Genomic DNA, 23,339 nt, shown 5'->3' with positions numbered 1-23,339 from the left:
ATACCACAAACAAGACCACTCTAATATGCCAGCCTTATCAGACCTCTCATGCATAATTTATGTAAAGTTAAGTGACACTTGGATGACATCATTGTGAAACCATCTCTATCATTGGCTGGTGTCAGCAGCCTTGACCCTTGCTGCAGACGGTAGCGTGTGAGAGGTGTACACACCCAGCTATCACTCTTACTCTAAACCCTGTTCTAAACCCAGCAGTGAGGAAACCAACCAAGCCAAGTGTTAGGTAAGGTACGTATGTGTTACTAGATTCATACAGGCAGCCATCGGTGTGATTACTGTACGTAGAATCATTGCATTGCCTCATTGTTTTTGCAATGTTTTGTTTAAAGAATTTGCCAAGGTCAATTCACCTTGTTTGTCCTTGGTCGAACTTTGGGTATTGTTAGATGTCACGTTGTTGAATGTCTTTGCTCACAACTCTGTCAACCTCTATTCAAGAAATAGTAATCACTAGCTGTTCATGTGTGTATGGGGAATTGCGCATCTTAAGTCTTGTTTACATCAACGTTATGTATGATTTGAGAAAAGCATTTTGATTTGCATGTGGCTTGGTTCGCGTCATAAGGTAGTGGTGGGATTAGATACCCATTGAGCATGAAGGACAGATACTAAGAAGTTAGTAAGAACAGAGATTTGTTTTGTTTCACCATGTTTTAATTCTACATCAAATATGTCCATGTGTAACCTCTTGTGTACTACGCTTCTATCTAATAATGGTGCTGGTATATGTGTCATTGTTTAGCATAAGTCAAGGATTATGATAATTTTATCAAATGCTCTGTGGGGTGTTAAATTTGCCTGGGGGCAGCTTATTCTAGTGTGACTAGTAGTATTATCTATTGAACAAACCCTACACTCAAACTACCACAAAGGCCTGATATGTGTATTTGCTACAGCATTTTGTAGAAACTGACTGGTTACACATTGCTTATGATGAGTGTGAAACAGTTAAGCCATGTAGTTGAAGCTTAAAAGTACAGTTTTTAGTGTAAAAGTAACCACAACCAACCGGGCTACAATATCACTTACACAGTGTCCACAACAATGCTTCGCGTTAGTTCAGCGAGCCTTGTGTTTAACAACTTGGAAGATATCTACTGAAAGAATTTTTCAAACTTCTGTTTTTCACTCTTAGAAATCGTGACTTACTAGTGCTCGTGAAAGGAAAGGAAAGATGTACATATGTCGTGGAATTACGCCTTGAAAGCTTGCTGGATGATTTCTGTTAAATAAAGTTGGTAGACGAAATCGGTATATTGTAGTTGTACTGAAAATTCAGCCAATTTATTTCGCCACATCTTCTCTTTGTTACAATGGTACAAAAGGTGACCGATTGTACTGTTCACGTGCTGAAGCAAGGGCAGGATTTAATTACTTGGATAAATTTGATAAAAAAACGCTTGACATGACTGACCTGACGCGTCGTTAGAAATAGATAGTTTGTCTGATTATCATTTGCTGCTCAGCGAGGGCGAATAAGTTCACACAGTTGCTTTGTTTAAATGTCTATACCACTGTAGTACCATTACACGGTAAACATTAGTATTTGTGTGATCCGCACCATTTCAAGTATATGCGAGCATTAAGTCTACATGTTTTTAATTTTTAACACGTTGAACTGCACAGCGACGTCGAGTCTGCAAACTGCTGAGTACTATGCAATGTAACGAGGTATAAGTAACATAATATGACGCAAAGAGATATCAAAACATTTTGTTCGTCCCAGTAGAGCATTTATTCAAGTATGAAATGTACGACCATCATGAACCATTGAAAGTGTTAACTTTAGTCTACGTCATCCTAAGAAACCTGAAGAAAGCTCGTGATTTCATGACGGCCCATGCACATGATTTATGACGAATCAACAGGCTTTTTTTTCTTATCATAAATCACATTTTCTCAGCCATGCCGTCTGCCAAGTCGTTACTAGGCGACCGAGTGTTCAACACGTTCAGAGATGAGTGCCTGTCTGCACACAACGAGTACCGATCCCGACACGGGGCACAGCCACTCAAGATCAGCAGCGACCTCTGTCAGTCAGCGCAGAAATGGGCGGAGCATCTGGCACAGGTAACTGACAATCATTATCTTTGAGCAATCACCGATAAAGAGCAGTGAAGGCTATCTGATCATTCTCAGTCACGAGTGAAAAATACTGAATGCTATCTGTTATATCAATCCGTCATGACTCGCGAGTGAAAGATAATGGATTCAGTCTGAAACATCTGAAGCTTTACGGAATGTGTCGCGTTGCCCGATTTATTCCGTATCATGCAATGTCAGCAGTTCTAACCTTCTCATGACATGTGATTCACATTAAAATGTGAAAATAATTCAGAATATGACCCGTGATAAGGGGGGGGGGTTAAGAACTCGGGTTTGGGACCGCATTTTCACCCTGCAACAGCGACACCTAGCTGCAGTGCAATGTAGCACCAGTCAGTAAGGCTCTCGGGAGGGTGACAGATCTAGATGTTCATTGAGACGCAGACTAGGCATAAACTCATTGGTTTCCAACTTTTATAACAAAAAAAAAATGACCGCCATGTTGGTTCAATGGATAGATCCGAGATGTCGACCGGCCATTTCTTGTCAACGCGACGACCTGGCCCTTTCCTTTCATCATCAACGGTGCACCAATTTTTCATTGTAATGTACGGTACACAAGCAAACCACGACATTCAAATCCTCTACGTTCAAAAGACAGAAAATGATCTGAAATGTTTTTGTGATGATTCCCATAGACTGGTAATCTGGAGTACAACACCGAGAGCCCACACGGCCAGAACGTCGGCATGAAGCCGGCGGGAGGACAGAAGCCCCTGTCCGGGAAGTCGCTGTGCGCCGTGTGGTACGGGGAGAAGAAGAAGTACGACTTCACCAAGAAGGGGCATCAGGACGGGACAGGTCTGATAGGGCCTTGTTTAATTTCGGCAGGAAGAAACAAGAAAAGCTATGAATGAATTCTCGTGCTATTTGTTACATGAACACGAAAGAAATTACCTGTAGACCCTACGAATTTCTGATGAGCTGAATTGTATCCAACTAACTTGTAATTAGATCGCCATGAATATGGACTTTGATGATGAGCTGATCTACACCATTTCAGCTCATTTCACACAGGTGGTCTGGAAGGACAGTCGTGACTTCGGACTGGGGATGGCGAAGGACGCCGAAGGTAACGTCATCGTGGTGGTCAACTACTCGCCGCCTGGAAACGTCATCGGCAAATTCCCGGAGAACGTATTGTCGGACAGGTGTGCACACAGGATAATGTTTAAGAAATGGGCATCTGGATATCTGCATGTTGTTGTTGCTGTCGGTTACTGTTCTCATGTCCTATCTTCTCTCTCTCCTCTCTCTTTGTACATGTACTGTTTGTGTTTGCTGATCTACATGACGCTGAAATCCCATTAGCCTTGGACTTTATTTGAATCCAAATTTTGCTTAACAATGTTGTTGGCTACGGGGTACGGTGATCGTAGAATTCGGCTAAAAAGTCGGAAATTGGCAAGGGGAGTCCGTCTACGCTAAGGGTAATGTTTCCCCTATGCGGCCAGCCAAACTCTCTAGTAGCTAAACTCCCCTGGCAAATTATTCTCCCTATGACAGCCAGCGTATTCAGTCTGGTAGAGACGAAACTCGAGTTATAGTGTATATATATTGAAAACGTCGCTGGCAAACAGAACATGTGAAGAAAAGCGATTACACAAACGTCACATTCGACTCGACTGTTACTGAGATGAAGACGGTTTGATAGGAGAATCTCAGAGATGATCATCTTCATCAAATACGATGAGAAAAAGACCAAACGGGATATTGGCGCACTGTACCGTATATCAGCGTAGTGATACTGTGTGTATACGCCACACACATGGTTTTCAATGAATTTATTTTTCACTATCTGTAACTTTACACGTACTGGTAGTCAAGGGAAGCCACCAACGCCTGGAGGTAACAAAGACAAACCTGCCCAAGGACAAAAGGGATCAGCGCGAAAGCCGAGCCAAAAGGACTCAGATGATGAAGACGACACTGACTGGACCGCCGAAAAAGTCAAGGAAGGTAAGTCTTGATGTTCCGACATTCTTCGGTCTCACAAGACAGTGGAAATGTACACGGGCTGGCCGGTACCCAGGCTAATTGTTAGACCTTGTTCCTGTGCTTCCTATCCCAGTTGACAGTATATCCTCGCGTCGTCTTTCGTATTTCTCGTAAATGTACCTAAACGTTTTGGCGACGCCTCAGGGGTGAAGCGTTTTTCATGACGTACTGCCAAACCGTAAGTCATCATTACATGTCACTTCCTGACTCATACTCATAGCTGAGGCGAACTTTATTGAAGAGCTGATCGAGAGGCAGAACTTCTATCGAGCCAAACATGGCTGCGACCCCGTGACCCTGGACCCTGGCAAGCTGTCCGAGCATGCGCAGATGTGGGCAGAAACCATGGCCAGGGATCGCCAACTCAAACACAGCGGGAATCACGAGTATGGTGAGAACATCGGAAAAAAGTACAGCAAAAGATGCCGGCCTACGAAGGGTAAGCTCTTACATTTACATCTACACCTCATGTGTCTACCTGGTCCAGCACATAATACCATACATTAGGCCACAGCAAGTAAATCTTGGATGGCATCAGCGCGTTCATTAAATCTAAGGAAATGGTAAATATGACGAGAAATTAACAAGATGGGAAAATATGTTGTGTTATAGCCTAATGATTAAACTTGTAGGAGTGACACTAGCGAGGTGACCATAATTATACTAGTAGTTGTGGAAGTGACTCTACTATGGTCATGAGTGAAGTTGCCAATTTAGTAACTGCTACCAGTCTACCACACTAGTGTCACTTTTACTACGTAAGTTCACTTCTTAAATACAGAAATGAATGACTTGTTGGCTATGGTAGCATGTTTTGTCACTTCAATTCTTGTTACAACGTTTATGGTATCAAGAGAAGACATCTTGTTTTTTTCGCCCCATCTCATTATTGACACTTGTGATATTGTTTTTACACTGTTTGTATCTTTTATGTTACCTGCAATGCAATTACCCCAAGGGCAAGAATTTGCAATAAACGTTATATCATTTTTGCAGTCAGCAGAGGATGTCATCCAAAAAATGTACTTGCTGTGGTCCTATGATAATCACACACCTCTAGAAAAACGGAACGGGGACCACACTATGCCTGCCATGACTTTCTTTTATCTGTAGAGAACTACCGAACAGTGATAAGACGGTACACGTATACAGAAAGCTGAAATTGATGTTTTCCCTCAACAGCGACAGAGGTTGTGGACATGTGGTACGACGAGATCAACCGCTACAATTTTGACCAAGGCGGACATCAGGAAGGAACAGGTAACAGAAACTCTCAGCTTTTGATCAACGACAAATACTAACAACCTTCATAACTACCATTTTCTGTGGAAATTTGATTATCATATCTTGAATTTCTCATGTCATTTTCTGGAGTAGACCAACCTTGATATCATTAGAAAGGTCTCTTGGTAGGAAGTTGTTTGCTGAAAACCACGTTCAGACCTGGTGCTTTGTTGGCGAGATATGAGTGTTTACAATTTAAGCACCTCTACCATAACGAGCCATAACCCAAAATTGAAGTTTAACAAAAGTGTTTTGGTTCGTTCACTGCGGCACAGTTGTATTATTTTCGCCGTTTTTGTATAAATTAGATATTGCGTAATACGTAGAAAGTATGACAGCAAAATACACAAAACGTCAGAAAATTCGTCCTTTATCTCTGAAATTTGTTGAGTAATATTTCAAACCCCGCAGTGCCGCACCGGTGCTCCAAGTGCAGTGAGATGCCACCTTAACAATTACGCATCCCCCTTTCAGGACACTTCACCCAGCTGGTGTGGAAGTCTGCACGTGAGGTGGGGGTGGGCTGGGCGAAGGACGACACCCGCACAACCACTTACGTCACCGCTAACTACCTCCCTGTCGGCAACAAACTGGACGAGTTCGCTGAAAACGTCGTCCCGCCATTGTAGATATAAACAAGCTTAATTAAGCCTATCTCTATCAAACTGGCTTGTCTATCTTACCTGTATCAGATCCATATCATGATACTCCTGTAGGCCAGTTTCATACAGGCGTTTCTGAGTCAGTACTGCAAGTCTGCTCAACGGCTCCAAGTCGACTTTTACCCAAAACACGTGCATGTATAAAACTGGTTTGGCGATCTTTGAACCCGAAATCAGCTTGCTTTAAGATTGTTACCCGTCTTTGATGGTCAAGGGTAGATCGGTCGTGATAAAAAAGATTAACTCAAATCTTTTGCCGTAAAGGGGTTATTGGTTTGAAATTGTTCCAAACTACATGATTGTCTTTACGAAACACGAACCAACGAAACACTAATGCACGTACGTCATGATCAAAGGAAATATTTTTGGGCCATTTTATTATGTCTCCATATAGACCATGCCAACACAGGCTTAGCATTGAATGTCTGCTACAGGTATATGTACGGTTTAGATTCGTATTCTGTTGTCAATTAAGTTACAGGCTATGGATACTAAAGCATCTTGTATGTTTCTAATGTAGGATAACACTTTGAATAAGTATCTTCAATTAAAGTTCAAATTTGCGTGTTCTCGTGACCTCTCATATCTCTGTATCTGACTCTCATGATTATGAATGTATCAGACATATTACACAAAACGACGTGCTAGCTACACCTGACATTTGCACATTTATCTGCAAACATTATTGATCTGTCAACTACCTTCCTGTGTGGAACAGGACAACACTTCGGAGACTTGACAATTCATTTTGGTACAAGCCCAACCTTGGCTCGGGGTGTTCGGGGGCAAAGAGCTTCCGATTCAAGTCAGGGGAAGGTCTGTTAAACGTTAACGTTGGAGTATCGGACTTTATACCTGCACGGTCTGACATGTTTAGTCCATAGTTTGGCCGACGGTAGTTTTAAGAGCACGGGTAGCACTGTATCTACCATCTTGACCGACGATTCAAGGTCAGTATGTGCATTATTGTTAACCCACCAGAGGCCCGCATTCTCTATCTACGCTAAATTCAGAAAGGTAGGGACTCACGTATTACTTAATGTTCGAACAGACTGGCTCCACTATATAGTTGACGTAGATTTGAACGGTCTGGCCATGAATTACGCTCTACTTAACAAGGTATACAGGTCCTACTTATCTACAGATTTATTATCTTCGCATCTAATAGAATATTCTGAGTCAGTAGAGCTTTCTGTTAAACTTCACTTCTTCCTCTGTAATTTTGGCGACGCCTCAGGGGCGGAGTCTGCTAGCTCTATAACATTGGACTTGGTTTGAAAATACATTTTGCATTCTGAAAATTTTGCATGTGAATATTCTTTTGGGATTTTATTTTTGCTTACCCCTCACTGCGGCGGTACAGATACATAACTTTGCAGCTTCGGGAGAAGGATAGGATCTATTTCTAACACTATTACAGTCGTTTATTCTAATCGTTTCGCAGTAGCTCGTCTTTCTGGTTTTACTAGTTAAATAGGATGAGGATACACTGCGCCAAATAGTAAGCAATCACGTGTCGTAAAAACGTAGACAAATCCATATTTTCAAGTATGAATAACAGGACGCTATGAAAGTCGCCGTGATTGGAGCGGGAATTGTGGGTATGACCTCTGCCCTCCGCATCATGGAAGAGGCTGCACATGCGCGCAGACAAATAGACCTGACCGTCATCTCTGAGAAGTTCTGTCCGGACAACACGAGTTACGGTGCCGGGGGGATCTGGAAACCTCCGTCTCAGGAACACATGACTGCAGCTGAATTGTGAGTATTGCAAGCTGACTTTGAAGTACTGTCTAGTTATCACATTACTTTACTTCAAAAAAGCTTTTCAGTCGAAAACCGTGTTAACTAAATTTACTTACACGTGATAATAGTTGTCACAATTTATGGTATCGCATTATTTCACCAGTTCATTTAGATCACATCTTCCCTCTCACTGGTGAATCAATATGATAGAGAGGTGCTATCGTATTTTTTCACTCGTGGACGGTATTTTTTCACCTATTTCTAGTGAATTAATGCAATAGAAGGGTACGGGTTTTTCACTAGTAGACACAATTTTTTTCTTACTAGTGAATTAATGTGATAGAGGGGTTCTATCTCATTTTTTTCACTAGTGGACGCTATTTTTATACCTCAATGTTCGTGATTTCTTCAGGAGATGGCTGAAGTGGTCGTTTGACTATCTGACCTCCATGCTGAAGACGGACTATGCACACGAACTCGGCATCTTCCTGCAGCCTGGTTACTACGTCTTCATGGAACACGTACCGGTGGGTTGAAATGCTATAAAAGCAGAGATGTTCGCGGTGACCAATTCACCACGAATTCAAACCCACCGCGAGCAATTTTCCATTACATTATGAGACTGCAGTCTATGGAGCTACCGCGAACTCAAAACCACCGCGAACAATCCATTTTCCCACTACCGCGAAAGCAAATCCCCGCGAACTTACATGCATTTACTAGAAAAGGAAGTAGCAGTTCTTTTACAGCAGTAGAAATAAGTACTGTTACTCTTTTGACAAAATCGTACTCATGATTCGACAAAGATTTATAATCTTTACCTACATGCTAAAAATCAAAGAGTTAGTATTACGTAAGGGTTGTTATATGCTACAAGTACCTCATTTGAAAGATGAAAGTCGATTTGCTTCATCGTCTCTTTCCTAGGATCCTGCATGGAAGGACATTGTTGTTGGTTTCCGTCACCTGACAGCTTGGGAACTAAACAACCTGTTTCCTGGATACAAGTAGGTGGATGGAAAATGTTTCTACAACAAGAAATTTTGTTTTACACCCTTGGAGCTTTACATGTACAGCTTTTCTCTATACATTGTACATACTAAGTAACTGCTCGTGCAGCTATAAATTACTTAGCATCTTCGTGTTCCTAAGTAATGTTTGGTCAATAAGGTTTCAATCAAATCGAAGCCTCCTTTGTCTCCTATTGTAAGACAGCAAACAATTCTTTTACTTCCGTTCAAGTAGTGTGTACGTAACTCTATTTCCTGTATTTCAGACACGGCTGGTTCTACACAGCGTTCATTTGTCAACCGAGAGACTTTCTTCCTTGGGCTCATACAAAGTAACAATTCTATGGATCTTTCTAGAAGACTAAGGTCATCTTGTATTTCGTGATGTCTTTCCAACGGTCCAACCACAGAATTTCGATCGTTTATAATCATTTTCAAAATTGATTCTTCATCCGAAAAAGACGCTGGTGAAATCAGATGGACTTTTGGTTGTCAATTCAGGTTAGCAGAGAAAGGGGTCGGATTCGTGAGGAGAAGAGTCGGATCACTGGAGGAAGTATGTTTGATTTACCTACTCGTTTTCGTCTATTGTATCTCTAACCTGCGTACAACGAAAACAGGAAACCTATCTCTTGCAAGTCGAATGTAATGAATAACTCTGAATTAGAACGTGATCGAGTTGCTGAATATTACAATTGCTATAGGATAGGACAATTTGTTTTCATCGGTGCTCTGGGTATAATGACCATATTTTAACGCCTCATCATATTTTTTTCATTCTAAGTTAGCTCCACACTACGATGTGATTGTGAACTGCACCGGCCTGGAAGCCCGATCTCTTGTTCAAGACAAGGCTGTGGTTCCTGTCAGAGGACAAGTCATGCGGGTTAGTAAAGTCACTTTCCGTTCTAAGGAATACATCGCGCTTAGTAAAATGACAGATACCCCGATAGATGTGGCCCTTAAGACGTTTTTAGGTTAGACACCAACCGTAAGATTCATACCATAGCAGTTAAAGCTGGTTCAAACAGATTAAAGCTCCATGGATACGGTACTTTCACACAGGTTAAAGCTCCATGGATACGGTACTTTCACACAGGTTAAAGCTCCATGGATACGGTACTTTCACACAGGTTAAAGCTCCATGGATACGGTACTTTCACACAGGTTAAAGCTCCATGGATACGGTACTTTCACACAGGTTAAAGCTCCATGGATACGGTACTTTCACACAGGTTAAAGCTCCATGGATACGGTACTTTCACACAGGTTAAAGCTCCATGGATACGGTACTTTCACACAGGTTAAAGCTCCATGGATACGGTACTTTGTGGGAACGTCCGGACCACATCCAACCATCAAGGGTGATCCGTACATATACGCCAAGTGAGTTGAGTTCCTCGTCAGTTACTAAGCATTGAAACTTAACTACTAGTATGCAATGTGTCGCACAATAAACCTGAAAGTCTTCAACAGCAAGAAAAATGAATTTAACTTAAGACATGCTAATGTCGACAGGAGAACGTCTAAGACCGGGAACTGGTTCTGCACTTTTCAAGGTCATCGGTTTAAGTCTTTTTTTCCAATGTTTTGTCGCAGCCTTCATGACGTGGTGATAGGTGGGATAAAACAGGAGGGGGACTACCGCGTGACGAACGACCCACGTGACACTAAGACCATATGGGAGGGAGTTCTCGCCTTGCACCCGCAACTGAAGGTAAGGCATTTAACTTCGATTCTAAATTCACCCTAATTTTGTTAGTTGGTTCTTACTGTACACAGTTCTTCTACGTCATCTTGCTGCTTCAAATGTATATCTGATGTCCTTTAAAATATGTGCCAATGTGTTGAAACTGTTGATGGCTAAAACAACCATAATTCTATCGACATCTCAGGGTGCAGAGGTTGTAGAGGAGTGGACTGGCTTGCGGCCCATGCGCAAAGGAGGAATAAGATTGGAAAGGGAAACACTGGTAGATTCCAAATCTGGGCGTTCTTTTGAGGTACGTATTTACTGATAGGCTACTTCTAAAGGGCAGTTCAATTTTGTTAATGTGGCAATTTCAAAGTTAGCGGAGATGCCAAACATACTTTCATTTTGATTTTGATCTTTTGTTTTTGTGAACCATTTTGCGGTAAATGGATCTTTATATGGCAATAGCATATGACATAGACGTAATCTGAATAGGATAGAAGCAGAGGTATACAGGAGAAGGAGAGTACTGGGTTTTTTCATGTCAAGGAAAAGTTATTATTGGAATTTCTTCGTCAGCTGAACTATGGCCATGGAGCAAACGGGGTCACGTGGTCTCACGGCTGCGCGAGAGAGGTCGCTGAGATCGTCAAGGTCATCATGACGGAGAAGGTCACAAAATCCCGCCTCTGAGTCGAAATTTGACTTTAAAGTCTCCTTTTTGCACATCAATACTATTGAATTGAGTCTTAGAAGTCCTCGTGCCACACATATAAGGCATCTCGGAAAAATGCACAATGATAACGCGGATCTAATAAAGATGATATCGTAGCTGTCGACAATCAATTTATGCATTGACAACACGATGGATTATCAATATATAGATCCGCTCTGATGTCTACTAGGTATCACCGAGCATTCAAATCATTGTTCCCGTCTTTATAACTGCTCAAACGGATGATAGGATATCATTTTCAAACTTTTCAAAAGAAAAGGACAGTTGCTCATGTTGCATGGTGACATGATGCTCGCCATGATATTCAATGACTTATCAATCTCGTTAACGACATACTAAAATTCAAGTACTTACTTTTAACTTTCTAAAAGGCTGCCATAGCTGACAGAATTGACAGAAGAATGTAGCTATAGTAGCCGGGGTTAGGGCGTAATGATTTGTACTGCAAGGACAATATAACGATATCTATATCTCTTTAAAAAAAACGAGCGTCTTGTGTGTTATAAGTGTTTTCTTTATTGTATGTGGCATACTACCATTGCATATAGCGACTTTTATGTTCGTCTACGAACTTAGATACTTGGTTTGCCCTCAAGCCAATGACGAAGGAACACTGCGGATGATAGCGCTGAACCCTCCTGAGGCGTTGACTCCGTCCGTCACGAAGTGCAGGGCAAACGTCGCGTTGGACGAGAATGTTGTTCCCGGGGATAACGCCTGTCCACAGTACCGCTGGGAGGGCGGACCTCCTAGCGGTCTGAAATGTCGGACAAAAGACTTCTTGGTTTTCATAGGGGGAATGAAACTCTATGACGCCATCCATAGATTAAAAAAAATCATATCTAGAATTCTTTTGTGCCAAGCTATCAATATTCATTATAACTCCATTCATTCTTCTCTAATTTATTACTGAGAAAATAAAAGAAGCCTAAAATACCAATTTAGCCAGGGAAGAAACCTTAACAGAAATTTAACATTAGATTGCCAGGAAACTGTAATTTCAACAAGCACCAAACTACTGACCACTACTGCCATGGAAATATCTTCAAAGGACAATCGACAAGAGTTTAAAAGTAGAAATTGCTATAATAGCTATTGAATAATTTCTTGACTCACGCATGGACTTCCAAATAATCATCCGTGCATCCGCCGGATGTGACGTTATTGTCCGTAGGGCTGCCAGGCAGGTCAAAATTCAAAATGTTGACTTGCAGTGAGTAGCCCGGGTCTGTGGTGATGACGTACCAGCAGTCCAGGTTGGGAGGGTACTGCTCGGGGTAGTTCGGGGAGCTGATGATGTCTATGCCATCCCCAGGGATGTGCTGGTCTATCCTGCAGTCTGCAGGAGCAAGAGAAAGTAGGTGAACACCACCATATATAGGCTATAAACGTCACATTTCCACAAAGGGGCCTGGTTGGCCAGTTTTGGGGAACGAAAGATACGATTTAAAAGACAACAAAAACATGAAACCAACCCACAATGATGCAACGGCATGTCTTGTGCATATTTTTTGGCATAAACTTTAATATTTCGTTTCCGCAAACAGCCCGACCGGGCCCCGTCTAGGATATGTGACGTAGGTCTTAAAAGGGAACAGCTTTTGTTAGTATTATTCATACTTTTATCGGCGTAACATTACACTTCAAATTTTGACAGTACCTCTGCCCTAAGTAATATGTGTGTCTGCATTGTCGATATGACAGCTTCGTTTCTTTTTTGGTGTGTGTGGGGAGGGAGGGAGGGAAGGAGGGAAGGAAGGAAGGAAGGAGGGCGGGACGGCCAAATTAAAGTTGTAACAACCTGTTACGGGAACCAGAGTGGCCGCTAGTGTCGTTGGTGGCACAGAGGTGATCTCTTGGATAGATGTCGATGCGCTTGGTTGGCCAGTAGTGACCATTGTAGAATCAACCATTGTCACCGGAGTTGTGCTCGGCTCTACGTTAACAGTGGCTGGTGCGGTGGTTGTTACGTTGGTTATCCCTGCATCAGTTTGTACCGTGACGCTAGGTGTGTACGGCAAAGTGGTGATCTCTTCAGTCGGAGGTATGGTGGGGGTTGGCTCTGCTGTCGTCGGTTGCTCTGTTGTGGGATCTGCCAATAATATAGTCATATTACCTCTTCTTTTATAGTACAGATAGTGTACCGTGATAGTTACCTAATTGTCATCTCAAATTATGATGATGATTTTCTTCATCATAGAGTCTTGAGGACAGTAACAATTGGACACTAATCTCGTTCGCAGACTCAATTGCGAATGCGCGGGCAACAGGATCTATGGGTAATGTCAAAGATTAAGGCCTCTAAGACATAATCAACTGGTCTCGACCATTGTTTCGATTTGCGTAACAATGTTGAGATGGTCAACTGGCGGAATGTTTATAGTCAGGGACTCAGGGGCCTTCACCTTTCACATATTACCCAGAATTCCCGTCTCCCGTGCATGCGTAGTCGAATTTGCGAAAGAGCTTATAGGGACAATAAAATTGTCTCCCACTATTTCTATTTTCTTCTAGCACAGAAACTCAATATTTTCTTTACTTTTCTTTGCATTAGTAGCCCATGCTGTCGAAATCCTCTGTAACTGTGTGTTCCTACCTGCACATGGCTGCTGTATCAGCCGCACGGCGTCTATGGCAATGTCGCTCGTGTGTGAGCTTCCAACAAACGCCTCGAAGATCACCTGAAAGGAGAGGGGAAGAAAAAACATTATATACTACTTAAGATGTCTTCCTTGATCCTCAGTCAAGATTTCCACTCTGTTTAGATTTCAAAGGATGCTGACAAATGTCTTTGGAATCTCCATATGCACAATACTGTGTATTATGTTATGCTCTGTGTACTGAGGGAAACATTTTGGTTGCCACAAAAAAACTCAAGAGGATTCCGTGTAAACAGAGACTTACCTTATGATATCCCTCTGGTGGGAAGGAGACCCGTGCCTCTTGCCAGGCCGACCCCTGGTCCCCCTTTCTGAACCACACGAGCTCCCTTACCAGCTTGTTGGTCCTTCAATGAGAGAGAGGTTTTAAAGATACCTGGCTTCCTTTACTACTCAATATCAAAGGACTGGTGATGTGAGGTGTGAGGTTCGGTAAATTTACATAGAACTAGACAGTCGACACATATTCAACATGAAATATATTAGATGTCAATAGTTGATAGGAAAAAAAGGTTTAGGTATATCGATTTTGAAGCATCCATGGTTCGTCAAGTCCAGTAGAGTCATACCTGTACATGTGACCATCTCTACAAAAGCACCACCAGGCCAATGGGACCACTTTTTGGCCAGTTACCATACTGACACAAGTATAAAGGGACCTGTCTGTAGTGACCACCTGTTCACACTTCTCAGTGGTCTTCTTGGGCAGTCTTGACTATCTTACTTCCCGGATCCCCGATTCCGTTGCCATAATTACCTTGTCTCTATGTACACATTGAGGGTATCGATGGCGTCCCCTAACATGTGATAGTGGAACTGCAGCTGCGCACAGCCCTCCGGTTCGAACTCCTGGCTGATGAGTCGGGCGACGTCACCCGCTCTATGCGGGGGCGAGGACTCGATATACGCGTAGTAGCCTGGAGAAGAAAACAATATTAGCTAGAAAATAAAGAGACTCATTTTACACAACCATTGTTTTATTCACAACCAACGTTTCGGTGATCGCCTGTCACCTTCTTCAGGATAATTCTGACTGGTTGAAATTGCACTGCAGGACAGGTGTCGCTGCTCACAGTTCAGATGCTGTCACAACGTAAAGTATTTAGAATGTACCAACCTGACGAAACTATTCACGGAGTATTAGTGAAGGAAGCCTAAGCCCGTAACCTAGAAATTAGGTGCCAAACAGCTACCATATTGGAGAGTAGGCTAATTGTCAATGAATGAATGAAAGACCTTTATTGTACATTCATGCCTCGACGGGCTAGGTACAGGTCACTGATAACCATCCTCCTAACGCCCGGTCCCCAACGGCACTACCTTATGGGGCCCTGCTATCCCATGCCCTATTAGTGGCTATTATGATTGTCGCCACAAACAAGCTGTCGACCAATCAGAGAATAGGCCTTTCTTGGGCTTGTTGTTGTCGCAAGCTGTCTCGCAAAGGCCGCTGGGAAGCTATCAGCCAATCATGTTACGTATTACCATGACTTTGTTTGCTCACCATGCCAACGCCCGATCCCCAACGGCTGACTGCCCATATAAGGGCAAGCTCATTAATATTCATAAGCAAGGCACCCCTAATAACCGAATACTGTGGCTGATTTGTCAGGGGTGATATCATAGGCTTTGCCGTGATTGTCAACCCTGAGTGTGAGGGTGCTGATAACAGACATGACTGATAACAGAATAACAAACATATGAAAAAACAGCAGGATACAATTTAACTAGTTGAAGGTCCAATCTATCTACGGCGTTAGCGAAATCCACTGAACGATGCGTATTGGTATAAACTACTTAGTTATATGTACTCCACGTATGCCATGGCGGAAGGGAAAGATATAGCTTTTATGTCCGTATTCGATCACAGGATAGGATTGAAATATTTAAGGTGTTGCAATGTTAGTTTAATATCATTATTGATACATTAATGAACGTCTCACCTAGGCCCCCATACCCACTACTGGGGCCTGTGCCTGGTGAGGTAGTCTCTCTGTTGGTTCTTGTCCAGTCGAAGTCGTCAGATCTGCCCTGCTCGTAGCTGCAGAAGTCGGCTTCAAACTCGCACTGTATTGGAGCTGGAGAGGCACATTAACATAATGAAATATAGAGTCATTAACGACGTTTTGACATGCTTTGAATACAAGTTATAATGTAATTTTGAGATGCAAACATTCCTGAAATGTAATGAGATAGGACAGAAAATGATGGTGAAACATTGAGACAATACCATTTGCTTGTGACTTACCCTTACAGATGACGTCATTTCCGGACCATGTGCCCGCCCCCTGGCAGGTCCGGAAGGTACTGCCCTGACTAAACCCGTACTTGCACTCGAACTCGATGACGGAACCCCAGGCGGTTTCGTTGCCGAGGATCTTCCCGTACTCTGGCCGCTGCAGGGCTGGGCAATGGATCACTGTAGCGATTATACGAAACATTGGATTTTTACGAGCAAAGATTTAGAGCTTCTCTACCTACCAGATTCTGCAAAAGAGAAAATGCAAGGTACTGGAAAGTCAAGATTTGGAGCCAATGAAAGACACTTCCCTCCACGAAGTCACAGATTTTGTTCATGACTATGTTTGTTATAGTATAGTATAAGATAAAATCTAAAAAGTCGTCCGTTGAGATGCTGATTATACCCTAAGAAATCTATCAGCCCACGGTCAGGTTTTGTTACGATTGATTGTCATTTTCTATTTACCCTCTCCCAGCAGATTGGATTTCTTCCGAGGATGCCATCGATAGAATCAGTCTGACTTGACCCCAGCTTACCCTGACAAGCAGGCTCCTGTCCACTCCACGTCCCATCTGCTTGGCACACCGTCTGGCCGGGGCTGTCAGGGGTCAGCTCGAACCCGGTGGAGCACGAGAACGAGGCCGAACAGCCGTACGTCATACACACGTGATTCGAGACGACCAATTGGCTTGGAGATGGCAGGGCGGGGCAGGTGACAACTGTGTAGGCAAGAATCGTAAAGAGAATGTTGTTCTGTTTATAAAGAAGCCACAAACCTAAAAGTTTCTTTATTTCGCCAATACTCACCTACCAAATTCCGTAAGTACTTTCCTGTGAAATACTTTTTTATACGTTGCTGAGCGTATATGATGATACTGTTCTTGCGTAAAAGCAGCCACAAGTGTGTTAAGGCTACGTTGAAAAGCAAGTGTCGTACTTTGACAGGTGGGTTCCGGCGCAGACCACCCGACACCTTCCACACAGGTGGTGTTGGGAGCACCTATCAGCACGTGGCCAGGGTCACAGCTGTACTGCAGCGTCGCACCTGCCAGCTGTCCAGAGAAGCTGCTGACTCCGTTAGAGATGGAGGGAGGGAAGGGGCAGTCGGAAGCTGCAGAGAAAGAAGATAACCCAGAAATGGTGAGTTGTTGTTTCATTGCTCACTAGTGAGCACCATCGGCGTTTTGATATGGTCAGGTAAAGTTGTATTTCCAACTGGCAAGAACAAGCAGTGCAAAATGTTCGTCTCGCATAGAATACGGTATAGCTGTTGATGTTGGTCATAGTACTAATATAGTGGCAGTTTTACAATCATAATTATTACATAGACAACTAAGGACAATTGCAATGAAGTCATGAAATCCGTTCCGGAATGACGGGGACTTGTATGGTTACATTAGATTAGCCAGGAACACTGGTTACGTGATTGGAGATATTCTGCAGCCATTCTTATGGTCTCTTTACGCTTCATTTTCAATCGCCAAGTGAAAAGTATCTCACCCCAGTATGTGAGGTTGAAGCCCCGGTCGGTGTTCGTGGCATCGGTTTCCAACACAACGTAAATGTCGTCTGTGGTCTTGGACGAGAACACGTCATCTGGTGGATACCTCCCTGACAACGAAACGATGACGTCGCCGCTTTCACTGGAACCCTTACGTTCAAAGAACAAACTTGTCAGTCAAAAGCTATTGCTTCGTTGATGAGAAAGTTAAAGTATTGATTTTTATTCTGGCACATCCTTTAAATACAATTTCTTAATGTCAGATGCCTACTAATGTCCACATCACCTCCGATTTTGGTTGTTGAACTGTTATCTTGACTAATCATTAACAAAGATATTATCTCGTAATAAAAAAGCACCTCATAGACTGTCAGTTTGTCGTAGAAGTGTTCGGTCTGTAGGAAGTGAAGCTGGAAGAGCGCGAGGTGGTTATCCCTGGGTCTCAGCACCCACGTGCAGCGCTGGCGGTTCTGGTAGTTCCCGGGGAAGCCTGGACTGTACAACACTCCGCTGTCGTCGGTCAGGAGGTCGTTATTGCCACAGGTTGCTGTAGTAATCATACTCGTATAATGGATGGTTGTATGGTATTGAACACAGGTATGCAGGGAGAACCAGAATGCAGGCGTGAAATTCCACAGTACACATGGAGTCACACGCGATTGATTAACATTTTTGTTAACAGTTGGGTGCATTTAAATATCTCACAGTTTGGGGTAAATAAATCCTATCTTGATCTAACGCGGGTGTATTTAGTAGACTTGTCATTCCTCGTGCTCTACTCAATTCTACTGCATCAGATTTTGGGTGTAAACGGTTGCTTTTACCTACAACAGCCACTAATGGGAAAGGGTGTGGTAGTTGAACACATAGTGCTTTCACTGGCGCCCTTCTGTAGTGCTTGCAAAACTGTCTGACCCAAGGGCAAATAAATGGAGATATGCGCCGCCCTATATACCATTTGGTATGAGGATTATTTAACTTTGACTTTAATCTACGTCGTATAACAGCAGAAAAGATTGCACCTGTGCAGGTTGGTAGGGTCGTGTAGTCCCACGTCCCGTCAGGACCGCAGACAAACGTGTTCTTGTTGTTGTCTGGGTGACCGTACGTGAACCCGGGATCGCAGCTGTACGTCATGGTGTCCATGTACTGCAGACCGACGTACGTGTAGTACCCGTTCGGCAGGTCATCAGGCAACTGACAGCTGACACCTATGGGACATGTATTGAGGGGAGTAGATACCTGTACTCAATGAAATCCTACCGTGGCCCATAAAGACACGCGGTGCGAAAGCACTTCAGACCCGCCGAGAAAAGACTTCCAATGCCGTCCAGGTAGAAAACAGGGCAATTCACCTAAAAAATGTCGTTGTTATCGCTCTCCAAAGACTTAATTGAAAACCACCGGAAAAGTTCATAGTACAATATCGTACGGATAGCGAGTTGACGGCCTTTGCCTTGTACCATCAAATGCCGCTCAAAAAGACTTTGGGTTTCAAGTCACTTTGCCTTTTATAGCAGTCTCTACAAGCGACCTAAAATAAACTGCTGCTCAAGTGAAAAGCCAATCTACTACTATCAGGGTAAGAGAATGAGCTAGAGCTTTTTGTGATACGTAAGAAGTCACGATATACTGACGTTTACACGACGGCTCGGGGCCGACCCAGGCTCCGTTCTCCGCGCAGGTCCGATTCGGCGTCCCGGAGATCTCGTATCCACGATCGCAGTGGTACAGCGCGTAGGCCTGGTCGTACGTCACGTAACCGTTCGCTGGGTCCGGCAGGTCAGCGCACGGGCGGACTGGTAGGGGTCAGGGTCAACAGGAATTAGGAACAACATTCTATGCAACGCTTAAGGCCTACGTCACATTTCCAAACCGGGGTCCGGCCGGGTAGCTTTCAGGAACGAAAAGAATGATATAAAAGACGTCAAACTACACAAGACGTGAAGAGCATTATTTGTGTCTATTTTTCGTTGCCACCAACAGCCCGGCCGGGACCCGGTTTGGAAATGTGACGTTAGCCTAAGACAGTCAAAACCATGCAATGCGCAACGGTCGCTAGCTTAACATTGAAAGTGTTTTTAATTTTCCGACACTGGTAATATCAATAGTTTATAGTTGCAAAATTTAAGACAGAAACATAAGTAATTTGATCGCCATAAAAGGATTGACCAATGTATGAAATTTAGTCTAGGTTGGTTTCCCGGCTGTCTATCCCTTGCCTATCATAACCTGATTTACGAATGTATACTTATATCTCGGCCAGTTGCCGGCTAAATATATGAGACCATAATAAGGGCTTACTATAAGGGTCGCAAATGACTCCTGCGTCTTCTGAGTGGGTACAGTCCGAGTTAGTAACGGCAGGACACTGGAATATCGTCTCCTCGGTCCCGCTGCACTGCACATCGTCTAGAACAATGTCTCCCGAACCTGCAGAGGGAAGCCGGAGGCGGAGTTACGGATGGTATTTGTTTGGACTTGGTTTGGTTGGGATTGAATTGTGTCATGAAAACGTCCTAAAACTTCGTCCCACTAACCTCTAAGAAAATCCTGTATGTAAAAGAGGCCAAAGCATTATAACACCAGGCTGGCATTAACCAATGCAATGTCCTAGAAAGCCAGAGTCTGTTTAGGTATTCATCTGCCGCAACGGCTGTTGTGTACATTAGACACCACAAACCGGTAACCCCATATCTGCTTGGACTAATTACCAAACCCCCAAACCACAATGCCAGGTATATAGGGGTGAATTCTGAAATTATTACATCGATTATACAAACAGCTACCGACGACATTCCAAACTACATGCGAATGCGACAATGCGAAATGCGACTGAGGTTACCCTCCGTCACAGAGTAATAGCGCAAGTGTTCATGGATGCTCACCTGGACCAAAGAAGGCCGAGCCATGGGAGGACAATGCCCTGTGGTATCCCAGCATCCTACAGACGACGTGTGCGTCATTGATGTCCCACAGGTCGTCACAGATGGTCCCCCAGTACCCGCCGGACAGGAGCTCCACACGGCCCTTGTTCGGGGTGGACCCTCCTGCAAGCCGTATCCTTCCTCCTGCGGCTAAGACACAACGGATATAGATAAAGTTACCTAATGACATTTCTTTAAAATGATAATAGTTCATTGCGACTATTTGCACGAGGCCCCATAAAAGGAGACAAACAAACAAAATTGTAGAACAGTATAGAATATGTCTACTCTTGTCTAAAAGCTAACTCTAAACTGTAACTTGTTGAGTTCGACTTCTTTTCCTGAGGCAGTGGAACACGAAAGATCCCAAATTAATACGTAATCATTACATTGATATGGTGGCATGTGATCATAAATGATGATTTTTGACATGGGTTTTATCCAAACTGCTGTTTCCTGATATAGACTGGCAAAATCACAGTGATGATGAAACGTATATCAACATGGCATGTGCACGTAGCCCGTATGTGTATCAACATGGCATGAGCACATACATGTAGCCATATGTGCCGTGGTGTCGTTTGATACCATGGCACATGTGCAGATACACACGTTAATCAGCTGTCATCTCTCATAGCACTTCTTTCAGCAAATACCACAAAACTGTGCATATAATGTTATAAAATAATGTTATTATCACATTGATGATAATAACATTCTCTTTCAAAACAAAATTTTTGATTGTCCACTCACAGACTGCCCTGTAGCTGAGTTGGAAGCCCCTTGCTTGAATGGAAGTATCGGTGACGAAGTAAACATCCAGACGAGAGGTCGTAGTGTCGAAGGCTGGAACGCTACCGGCCCCACAGTACTTGTTACTGGTGATACCCTGTGAGAAAGCATTGCATTGGCATTTACAAATCAGTAAGCTAGATCTACACGCAAACACTACACGTGCTGGTCGTGTGTTCGTTAATCAAAGACAACAGTTTGTAAGCGTTAAGCCAGCAAGCAATGTTTGACAGCAATTCCGAAATAAAGACAACAATTGCAAAGAGACCCTTGTGGGCTAAAAAATATAAACTGTTCCTTCAATGTAGTAAGATCAAACTTTTGTCATCTCCTAAAACTTTATTTTTTTTTAACAGCATCATCGGTTGATGGTCTCACAAAATGGATTACATGTCACATGCAATTCCTGTTAAATAGCGTTTGTCGGGATTTTATTTCCCCTGGTACATTTATACATTTTTCCTTGGAGAAGAACGTATTTTACTCTGCTCAAATTCCCTGCTCGCACTCTACCGTAGCATGACAAACTTACATTTTCGTAGAACCAGAGAGAGTCGTATGGACAGCCACTGTCCTGCTCGATGTCCATGTCGGTGACCTCTGCGATGATGGTGTGGTCAGACGGAGCCTGGATAGTCCAGTGACAGTTCAGGTTGTCCACGTAGTTGTTGGGATAGTTCGGGGACGTTAGAAACTGTGTCGTCTCCGTGGCTACCAGATTGCCACCACATGATTCTGCTACTTCTATGGTGAAATAGGATCCAAGATTTTATCACCCTTGCTTACTTGATGGCTAGCTTGTCCGTATGATACATATCGTACTGCTAGTAACTGTCCATATGCTATATGGGTATCATATATACTGATATCCATATGTCATCTACTTATTTATTCTAGTAATATCAATATGCACGTACCGGTCAGGGGCTTTTCAATCAACATTTCACATAGGCTCCGTACGAAGCTGAAAGTGCACATGTACAATGATACAGATATATCTATGCCACATTCATTCATCTTTTAACAGTTTCAAGTTAAAAAGTTGGGTGTCAGATGTGATAGTGGAGCCAAGTGAATTCGCGTGTGCGTGTGTGTGTGTGTGTGTGTGTTTGTGTGTGTGCGTGTGTGTGTGTGTGCGCGCGTACGTACATGTACAATATACATGAACATCATATCCATTAACTTTGCATCCTACTGAGACCTCTCAGGATCGACCCGTTGACCCTACAGCATTGCAGTTTCTTCATACTTTTTACGTTGTAGAAGAGAGATTGCAAATTTATACATTTTACCCTTTCTTAACAGTCTATTTTTACAAATATGCTTTATCTTTGCGACCACAACGAACGCAAAGTACAAATAAAGCAATCTTACCTGTCAAGACGCCCAGACACAGAAGGGCAAGACAGACTTGAAATGTCTCCATGTTTGACCACAAATGGCGACGCTGGCTGGCCTCTCTCTGTCCCTTTAGCGCACGGCTCCACAGATACCAAAGGCGAAGTTTGGCGATGGAAATTACAACTTGCACACGCTGAAAATAAGACAAGATAAAATGAATGTCTGGATGGTATTTAAAACTGTCAGATAATGCTGTCATTAGGCTGCAAGACAAAGTGAATGGAGCAACATCAAACCTACCTATTTACCACGGTGGACTGCTCTAAACTAAGACTGTGTGAGAGTGGTTTGGGGGCGGACACCTGTGTGCCGCTGTGTGGTGGGTGCTCTAAACCTACTTGTTCTAAACCACGTGGACGCAATACAACATCCGGAGATCTGTATCTGTTTCAACGAGCCGGTATGTAATCATGTAACTATCCTTAAGCTTGTGCGCAACTGACCCCATACACAGACATTCGGATGTGACTAGATATAACAGTTTATCTCTGAGTATTTGGATCCTAGCCTAGCGATCACCATAAGTCCGGAATACGCACGGAACGCGCCATACATACGCA

General features: G+C 43.3%; 3 protein-coding genes across 5 annotated transcripts; 2 read left to right on the top strand and 1 right to left on the bottom strand.

The window, feature by feature from the left end:
* Positions 1-44: 44 nt before the first annotated feature.
* On the top strand, positions 45-7,466 carry LOC118420609 (probable pathogenesis-related protein CaO19.6200). 2 transcript variants are annotated; one of them, XM_035827454.1, is made up of 8 exons: positions 45-244; positions 1,925-2,091; positions 2,766-2,928; positions 3,131-3,278; positions 3,950-4,086; positions 4,346-4,564; positions 5,308-5,385; positions 5,884-7,466. In XM_035827454.1, the coding sequence occupies exons 2-8, from the start codon at positions 1,927-1,929 to the stop codon at positions 6,036-6,038; spliced, it is 1,065 nt and encodes a 354-aa protein (XP_035683347.1). In that variant the 5' UTR covers positions 45-244; positions 1,925-1,926; the 3' UTR covers positions 6,039-7,466. The 2 variants fall into 2 exon arrangements, with proteins under 2 accessions (XP_035683347.1, XP_035683346.1); XM_035827453.1 differs by having other exon boundaries at positions 45-249.
* Positions 7,467-7,587: 121 nt separating this feature from the next.
* Positions 7,588-11,213, top strand: LOC118421772 (D-amino-acid oxidase-like). The gene is made up of 10 exons (XM_035829274.1): positions 7,588-7,832; positions 8,230-8,344; positions 8,745-8,824; positions 9,094-9,159; positions 9,329-9,383; positions 9,612-9,713; positions 10,131-10,213; positions 10,427-10,544; positions 10,723-10,830; positions 11,100-11,213. The coding sequence occupies exons 1-10, from the start codon at positions 7,639-7,641 to the stop codon at positions 11,211-11,213; spliced, it is 1,035 nt and encodes a 344-aa protein (XP_035685167.1). The 5' UTR covers positions 7,588-7,638.
* A 539-nt stretch (positions 11,214-11,752) lies between these two features.
* Positions 11,753-23,127, bottom strand: LOC118421229 (CUB and sushi domain-containing protein 3-like). Of its 2 annotated transcripts, none has more exons than XM_035828399.1 (20): positions 23,020-23,126; positions 22,753-22,912; positions 21,911-22,122; positions 21,340-21,475; positions 20,548-20,736; positions 19,964-20,092; positions 19,297-19,458; positions 18,682-18,870; positions 18,019-18,206; positions 17,659-17,809; positions 17,096-17,269; positions 16,695-16,877; positions 16,165-16,335; positions 15,860-15,994; positions 14,674-14,833; positions 14,161-14,263; positions 13,853-13,937; positions 13,058-13,348; positions 12,373-12,595; positions 11,753-12,013 (listed from the first exon to the last, which is right to left on the bottom strand). In XM_035828399.1, the coding sequence occupies exons 2-20, from the start codon at positions 22,802-22,804 to the stop codon at positions 11,848-11,850; spliced, it is 3,099 nt and encodes a 1,032-aa protein (XP_035684292.1). In that variant the 5' UTR covers positions 22,805-22,912; positions 23,020-23,126; the 3' UTR covers positions 11,753-11,847. The 2 variants fall into 2 exon arrangements, with proteins under 2 accessions (XP_035684292.1, XP_035684293.1); XM_035828400.1 differs by having other exon boundaries at positions 11,798-12,013; positions 13,058-13,336; positions 23,020-23,127.
* Between the last annotated feature and the right edge of the window lie 212 nt (positions 23,128-23,339).

Source organism: Branchiostoma floridae, chromosome 8, assembly GCF_000003815.2.
Source record: "Branchiostoma floridae strain S238N-H82 chromosome 8, Bfl_VNyyK, whole genome shotgun sequence".
NCBI classification, from domain to species: Eukaryota; Metazoa; Chordata; class Leptocardii; order Amphioxiformes; family Branchiostomatidae; genus Branchiostoma; species Branchiostoma floridae.
This window is presented reverse-complemented; position numbering and strand designations above follow the sequence as displayed.

What these genes read in the sequence shown, in the direction of transcription:
- LOC118420609 (XM_035827454.1), top strand. Translation starts at nt 1,927, where the DNA reads ATGCCGTCTGCCAAGTCGTTACTAGGCGACCGAGTGTTCAACACGTTC. An exon ending in CGCCGAAAAAGTCAAGGAAG is followed by an intron (nt 4,087 to 4,345) that starts GTAAGTCTTGAT and finishes TCATACTCATAG; the next exon opens with CTGAGGCGAACTTTATTGAA. An exon ending in CGGACATCAGGAAGGAACAG is followed by an intron (nt 5,386 to 5,883) that starts GTAACAGAAACT and finishes TCCCCCTTTCAG; the next exon opens with GACACTTCACCCAGCTGGTG.
- LOC118421772 (XM_035829274.1), top strand. Translation starts at nt 7,639, where the DNA reads ATGAAAGTCGCCGTGATTGGAGCGGGAATTGTGGGTATGACCTCTGCC. An exon ending in TCTTCATGGAACACGTACCG is followed by an intron (nt 8,345 to 8,744) that starts GTGGGTTGAAAT and finishes TCTCTTTCCTAG; the next exon opens with GATCCTGCATGGAAGGACAT. An exon ending in AATCTGGGCGTTCTTTTGAG is followed by an intron (nt 10,831 to 11,099) that starts GTACGTATTTAC and finishes TTTCTTCGTCAG; the next exon opens with CTGAACTATGGCCATGGAGC.
- LOC118421229 (XM_035828399.1), bottom strand. Translation starts at nt 22,804, where the DNA reads ATGGAGACATTTCAAGTCTGTCTTGCCCTTCTGTGTCTGGGCGTCTTG. An exon ending in GTGTCTGGGCGTCTTGACAG is followed by an intron (nt 22,123 to 22,752) that starts GTAAGATTGCTT and finishes ATTTCACCATAG; the next exon opens with AAGTAGCAGAATCATGTGGT. An exon ending in CTCTCTGGTTCTACGAAAAT is followed by an intron (nt 21,476 to 21,910) that starts GTAAGTTTGTCA and finishes GCTTTCTCACAG; the next exon opens with GGTATCACCAGTAACAAGTA.